General features: G+C 43.3%; 1 protein-coding gene across 1 annotated transcript in view; it reads left to right on the top strand.

Annotated features, from left to right (window-relative positions):
- The window catches only part of ADCYAP1 (adenylate cyclase activating polypeptide 1), a 6125-nt gene extending 2093 nt beyond the window's left edge, over positions 1-4032 (top strand). Inside the window, exons 3-5 of the mRNA XM_019546729.1 lie at positions 861-995; positions 1289-1384; positions 2240-4032. Of these exons, the coding sequence (XP_019402274.1) occupies positions 861-995; positions 1289-1384; positions 2240-2426 (418 nt within the window). The 3' untranslated portion in view covers positions 2427-4032. The remainder of the gene's footprint in view (positions 1-860; positions 996-1288; positions 1385-2239) is intronic.
- Positions 4033-7859: the final 3827 nt, after the last annotated feature.

The raw sequence follows: 7859 nt of genomic DNA, 5'->3' as shown, positions 1-7859 counted from the left end.
CTCCCTGCCTTGTCCTCAGACGACCCCAGGCTGCGCTGCCCCCTTCCCTCCCGCCCGGCCAGGGGCTTCCTCTCCCCCACTCCCGGGCAGGCATTTCCCTGGGCTGGGGGTGGCAAGGGGGAGAGGGGAGCTTTCCTTGGAGGGAGCCTGCCTCGGTTCATTCAGACGCCTGAATTAGCAGGAGTGAAACACTTTAGGGGCATCTATTATTAATGTCCCTGCCAGAGCCGGAGGACGCAAATAGCTGTCTGACCTACATCAAGCTGCAGAGAGGGGGAGAGAAGGGGCGGGGGCGGGGAAAGAAACCCCTATCAAATCCCAAGTGATCAGACAGGGCAGAGACACCAGTCAGCGACCCCCCTCCCCCCTCCCCAAACAAACATGACCAGGGCAGCTGGAGAGGAAGACCTGCAAAGGGTTCAAGGCAGCGCATCCGATTCCTCCCGGGGAGATGTTGGGGGGGGGGGGATCTGGGGTCTCCTCACGGGCAACGTGCCTCGCATTGTCTTGTGTAAGTCCCGGGTGCCTCCCTCCGCCCCCGCGGCGGGTGTGTGCGCGGGCGCGCTCCTGCGCGGGTGTGCAGTCTGGCAGCCGCCGGGACCGGGCCGGGCGCCACCAGCCGGCTGATCTGCCAGCCCGGGGCAGGTCGGGCTGCTTGCGGGTGTCCTGACCCGGCGGGTGAGAAGGGTGGGGAGGGGAGGCGGGCTAGGTGTGTCTGCGGGCTCCGCCGCCGCCGCCTCCCAAGCGATCCTCAGGGATAAAGCCTGGGAGGGGGAGGCTCGGGCCGCGCGGAGCACCCCCCTTGCGGAGTCGAGCAGTGGCTCGGCTCTGACTGCCTTCCCTCCGCCCTGCCTTTGTAGGCTGGAAGATGAAGTGTACGACGAGGACGGTAACATGCTGCAGGACTTCTCCTACGACCGAGACCCCCTGGGCTTAGCCAACCCCCCGTCCGCGCTAGACGACATGTACACCTTGTACTACCCGCCGGAAAAGAGGTGACTGGAGGAAAGCCCTGGTCCCTCACCCCCGAGCAGATCTGGAGGCAGCAGCCGCGCCCACGTCCCCGGCCATGCCCTGCTGCGGGGGGAGACTGGGATCAGCCTTGCCCCCCCCGCACCTGCAGCCCTCGGGACTGCCCCGCGGGGAGGGCAGCGGCGGGCGGGCGGTGCCCTCCGGCGCAGAGACCCACCAGCCGGCCGGGGACCTCCCGCTGCAGGACAAGCCCCTGCCCCTCCCCCCCCAGCCACCGAGCCTCCTCGTTAACGTGTGATCTTTGTTTCCCGCCTAGGCACGCCGATGGCATCTTTAACAAAGCCTACAGGAAAGTCCTGGGCCAGTTATCCGCGAGGAAGTACCTGCACTCTCTGATGGCCAAGCGGGTGGGGTAAGCCGGGCCGCTTGCTTGCTTGCTTGTACCGCCCGAGACAATGCGGGCGCCGCCGCCGCGCTCTCCCCTTGCCACCGGGGAGAGGTGCGGGGACAAAGTCCGCACGGACTCAGACAGCATCCAAACCCAGAGCCAGCTGGTCACGTTAAAGAAACTTCAGCCTGTGGGAAGAATCTCCTGTGGGAAGAACTGGGGGAGAGTCTGTAGCTTTTCAGGCAGATCGGCATCCAATGGAGGGAGTAGAAAAGCCTCCGCCTCAATACAGCCTTAATTTAAAAAATAATAATCAAAAAGGGGGTGGTGGGGAGCTAGGCGGGGGGGTGGGGAGTGACCCGTTGAAAATCAGACATCCTGGCACGAGACGAGCCCCGTGTAATGAACATTATTTCAGCAGAAGGTAACATTTTAATAAAGCCCATGGGAGGAGAGATTACATTTCCGTGATGAATAATTCATGCCGGGGATATATTGTCTCCCGACTGTCGACTTATATTATGATCAGGCTCCCAGTTTCGCAGCATGTTTGCAGAGAGTCTTTGTTTCCTTTTGCTTCCCCAAGGCTAAGCGGTCTACGTGTTGCTTTAGAGGGGTAATAACAAATAATCAATCCCCAGAATAAAACCGCTTGGAAAACACCCTCCCCCACACCCCCACCCCCTCTTTGAAACCAAGCTAACTACTACGCCGTTCTCTAAGTAAGGCTCAGGATCGCATGGAAAGGTTAAGGGAGCCCGGGAGCAATGCAAATCAGGATGGACCTCCAGGGGATGCGGGCGGTGTGCGGCGGGGGGAGGGAAAGGCGAGACAGGGCAGCGGAGCCAGATGTTTGCAGCTGTCGTTTGCTCTTTGCAGCGGTGCCAGCAGCGGCCTGGAAGACGACTCGGAACCGCTCTCCAAACGGCACTCGGATGGCATCTTCACAGACAGCTACAGCCGCTATCGGAAACAAATGGCTGTCAAGAAATACTTGGCAGCGGTCTTGGGGAAAAGGTATAAACAAAGAGTTAAAAACAAAGGACGCCGAGTAGCGTATTTGTAGCGATGAGTAACCAGCCACGCCTGTGTATACAATGCCCTAAAAAAAAAGAAAAGAAAAAAAAAGAAAAAAAAAGTCATTTCCAAACTGACTGAACAATCACCGCTCCTGTGTTATTTAAACATGTATTTATGTATGAAGTAAAGCCATTAAATGAATATTTTGATAATAATATTGTTTTTCTTTTGTACAAAAAGCACTAGAGAAACGCACAGATCTACTTTGTGGACCAATCCTTAAGTTATATATATACTATATAAATATATATATATAAATACTACTTGCTGAGACTAGAGGACAAATCTTCATATAAAGCGTGCACAAGAGCAAGAATTCGCCTGAGCTGTTTATGTTTTTATATAAAATAAATAGAAAAAAAAGACAATCATTGTTTTGAATATTGCTCCTATTTTTGTAACGGAAATTAAAAAGGAGAGTATTTTTATCCACGACAGGGTCGAAGACATTAATATTCACCATTTGCTACTGTATATAGACAATGATGCCCTGCTACAAGGAGATTATGATGATAATGATTTGGGAGAATTTCTGAGGCAGATTCTTTTCCCTGGTGAGTCCCAAGACAGGCTCTTTTGCCACAAGCCTATCTGAAGGGGCACGGCCCCCCTTGCTAGAGATTTCAATTTTTCTGCTTTCTTTGATTCCAGTTTTATATGTATTTGTGTCTCCTCAAACACTGATCGGAGCGGATTAATCCTCCGGCGGTGAAACAACAGCTCTATCAAAATTTGTGCATCTCTGTTGACTATTGGAGGGTGGGGGAGGACTATATATATATATCTATATCTATATCTATCTTTAAAAGAAAACAACGATCTCTAATTAGCCCCGTTCTTTATTCTACTTGCTGGTTGGGCATAGCTACAGAACAAAACAAGCCGGAAATTAGACCCATTGAAAAAAGAGTTTGAAATTTAGCTACTGGAAGCGATAGAGCGCAGATCAGAGAGGAAGTGCCCCTAACGGGTGGGTGGCGCCAGGCTGCCAGAAGACCTGGGTAACATGAGACGATCCCACTTGAGATCCACTACCCAGCTGATCTCGGTCAGCTTGGTACTGGACTCGATGCAAAGTACAATGTGTTACTCTCTCCAGTGCTGTCCATGCTTCTCATCATGTGTAATGGCCAGGAATCTCTCCCTTTGATCTTTCAATTGGAGTTGCTCCTTTCCTTTGTTGTTTTCTTGTAGCCCTTTCATCCTGTCTTGCAGTATTTAAGCTCTGTTACCCATCGGAGTCAGTTCTTTTTCTCCTTCTTTTCTTTTCTTTTTTAAAAAGATTGTGAACGCCTCTCTCACTCTTCTGTTCTGTTTTATGCAAGCTCTTATTGTAAAAGTTTAGGAACCCCTGTTGTAGCTACCACTAAATAATTATGCACTACTACTGAAGTTTTTGTTCTTTGTTTATTGAGTTTGGAGGTAAAATGTATTTTTCTACATTATGGCTTATTGCTGAGTAAAATTTATTTCATAAAACCAACTTTTGTCAATACAGAATGTGTAGTGTTCACCTGCGGTTCAGTTTCTAATGACCGATAAATCATTTTAACCTCATCTTTATATGTACGGAGTTATATCTTACCTTCTGGGGAAAAAAAGACTGAAACCCGATCGAGGAAGCTTTCCATCCCCTCTCTTTTAAAGGTGATGTGCGCGTAAGTTTCCTTGCAGATCACTCAACATAGCGGTATGATGGAGGCATCATTTAAAAGAAATGAACCACCCCCAAATTACAGACATCGATTGCTTTTTATTTTTATTTAAAAAACACCCACTTGTCAAATTTAAAAGACCTTCCCTTGTCCTTTCCCAATCTGATCGGTGGAAAGTCATGCATCAAAGAAAACAGAATTGAGTTTGCAATCCCAAGTTGAGCGCACTGCAAACAGTGGTAGCACTCAGGCAGTCGATCCCTGCCTGTGTGGTGTGTATGAAATCAATCTTGCTTTAATTTTGCATTCTCCTCAGGCAAGGTGACGCAGGATGCAGTTTGCAGCTTACGTGCCTTTCTTCGCCTTTTAAATCGCCACGAATTCACAGATGGCTATTTAGTGGCCCTACAATGCTGCAACACATCAGCTTGCATTTTAGTCTTAATTATTTGTTCTTTGATCCTGGGCAGAGTTTGCTGTATTTGTGTCAGCTGTGGTATAATGAAATAGGGCTCTCTTGACGTTTTATTTATGAACTATCATTTAGAGTTCAGTGGCTAGCTGCAAGCATTATAAAGTTATCACATAGATTATCCTTTGTATAATTTTTAGAAAAGCCAACAGCCTTACTAAACCTGAGCAGATTTGAGATACAGTGCTAATTTAGATAGATGTTAGTCTTGGAGAACTTATTTTGTGTGCAACTAAAATAACTTAAAGAAAGTATTATTACAGACATGATATCTATAACTAGGACTTTGATAACTGTTATATAAGTGTGTAAAGTTTGTATTAATAAATTTTTGTAAACAATGCAACTTCGTCTAATGTTTGGGGGCGAGATATCTAGAGCTTAACAATGAAAGCTGTATTTCATTTAAAAAGCTAATTAGTTTATTTTAAAGTGATATTTCTAACAGTTTTTCATGTCTGGAATATCTTTTTTACTAAGCCTCTCATCAAATATTCTCTAGCATTTTATTGATGGGTTACTTCTGTATTCAAATAGATTAATGAAATAGTAGTAGACTACTGGAATAGCAAAATCCAGTTTCATATACATTAGATAAATTTCCTAAAATGTACAAACATAGAAGAGCCAATGTCCAAGTTTAGTATATTTTTTCCATAGGGCTAAAATAATCCCTGTGTTTAACGAGTTGCTTATTTTGAAGAAAAAAGGATATACTTAATGAAATATTCACCCAACTTCCTAAATTGACCCTTCTGGTACACAAAAATATGCTTTGCAATACTACATGGCTCCGGAATAGTAACATCTTTCTATTGGGTTTAAATTGTACTGTGAAAACTTGGCTTACTAAAATAAGTATACTTCAGTACAGGAAGAGTTTTGTTTTGTTTTTTAGAGAGGCATATTTGGCAACTTAATACCATATTTTGCAGGCTGATTTGTTAGCACAAAGTGAACATCTGAAAATCCCAGAGGGAATTCTTTAAAATGTAAATGTTTCAAGACCTATGATTATTATTGCTATTGTAGCTCAGGGACTGTATTTACAATATTTTGGGAAAGGTCCAGAAATTTAGTTTAAATTAAATCTTTTTAAGAACGGGCAATTAAAAGACATTAAATCAGAGGAATCAAATTAAAATTATCTAGCAAAATTTTAAAAGAATTCCAAAGAATTTTCATTTTTTTCACTAGAAAGCCAGGGTTAAGAAAAATAACTCAGATTCTTTGTGCCTCCTTTACTCAACTTTCTAGTTTAGTTTAGGCAATGCCATTTCACTAACAGAACACATTGAGGTAACTCAGAGAAAGACAGTAATGTCAACATTGTAGCACAAGAAATTGCTACAGTTTATATGTTTTAGAAATCATTCCTAGGTCACAGATACAGGTGCAAAGGAATCTGTAGCCTGTAAAATTGGTTTCTCAAATTGATAGGGAAAGTAAATCAGACCACTATCTCCCAAAGGCAGAGTTCACTGAAATATTATAATTCTAAAATTAATTTTATATGCATTTAATTCTCATAAATATAACAACATTAAAGCTACTGTTAACCATAACAACAAATCATTTTTTGAGTTTGGGGACAAGGTCTTTTTTATATTTGTGGCTTAAAAGGTGAAAATTAGAATCAGTCTATCAATTAAAAGCCAGCATCCTGCTTAGAAAGGCATCCACACTTGTTAAAAGATTGTCATAAATGGCAAGGAGCTGGTATGAGACTTATAATTGAAAGAAGCACTCAAGCCTCTCTTTAGCAAATCAAAGATTACTAAATTAAGAAGTTAATCCATATTCCCAATTATTTAAACCTAAACATGAAACAAAAGATTTGTATAACACTGTGCAGTTTTGACAAGGAATGGTTAACATGGGATATAGAAATGGATAAAAAGTTGTCTAAACACAGCAAAAAGAATAAAACACAGATTATAAAGGAAAACTGCACTGTTGACATTTAGTTGTAATGCCTGTACCATTCAGTGGAGGATTCTGAGCACAAAGGGACAAATTCATCTAGATTCTATCTGCTGGGTCCCTGGTTTAACTCCATTGCTTTCCACCCAGTTACAGGAGCCATAATTATGGCCCTCTATAGTCCTTCAAAGGCCGACTCCTGGCATAAAGTACAGTTTCAGATTACAAATCAGACTGGAAACATTTACAAACTTTACAGAAATACATGCATCTGGGGGCACAGCCTAAACTTGCCAGTTTGTTTCCGAGACTAAAAAAAGAAGAGAGTTTTAGAAGAAGAAATAAAGCAGCAACATTGTCTTCTGACATCAGAAAGTGGGCAAACTACTACCTGCCCTTGAATATGCCGGTGTCTATCCCCATGGTTTGGGAAGCCACCTCCATGTTAAACTCCCAGTCATCTGTAAATGTGCTGATTTATCTGCAAGACTTACATGTGCTTTGTCTAAACAAAGTGAAGGAAGAACTTGATAATAACAGGAACCATATCTATCTTTGCTGTCTTCTAGGCAACCTCAGAACTAGATTTCAAGATGTAAATTTTCATCTTCCTCAAGAAGCCTGTCTTTAGACAAACTTCCTAGTGAAAACCCCAAATGGTCATTTAATTTGTGTAAGAACACTAGTACACAAAAACCAAAAGGTTTTTTGGGTTTTTTTTGATGATAATGCATTCTGACAGCACAGATGATACAGGTCATAGAATTCCACCAGAAACTTCCTGCATCAAGCCCTTGACTTCCAATAGAAATTGCTTATGACAATCAGTTTTGAGATTTTAAATGGTGACAAACCTACTATATCCTGCTAAAGGACCCATTACTACCAGAAAATTTTTTTCCTCATTGGTACTTACAGGCAGTGATTAGATCTATGCTGGACCTTATCTTTGCTCTACCAAATAAATTGAATAATATATTTTAAAAGGTTAGAAAGGGTCTCAAGATCCAGAATCATTATCACAGCTCTTCACTGAACCTTTCAAAACTGTCAAAACCCTGTTTGGAATATAAACATCAGAACTGGTCACAGTACCCCAATAAGGTTACATTAACACTACAGCATGGCAGTAACATCTCCCTACTTCTACATTATGGTTTTCTGTTTATAAACTAAGAACTATCTTTTCAGTCTTAGCCACTATTCCATGCTGAGAGCTTGTGTTTAGTTGATTACCTACCATAGTGCTAAGTCCTTTTCTGTGTCTCTGGTTTCAAATACATGGAAACTCCACTGCATAATTGAGGCCAATATGATTCCTAGAAGTATGACCTTGTATTTATCTGTATCAAGGTACACATTGTTAAAG

Source organism: Crocodylus porosus, unplaced genomic scaffold, assembly GCF_001723895.1.
Source record: "Crocodylus porosus isolate Cpor-Errol unplaced genomic scaffold, CroPor_comp1, whole genome shotgun sequence".
Classification (NCBI taxonomy): domain Eukaryota; kingdom Metazoa; phylum Chordata; order Crocodylia; family Crocodylidae; genus Crocodylus; species Crocodylus porosus.
The sequence above is the reverse complement of the archived record's forward strand: the minus strand, read 5'-3'. Positions and strand labels throughout refer to the sequence as shown.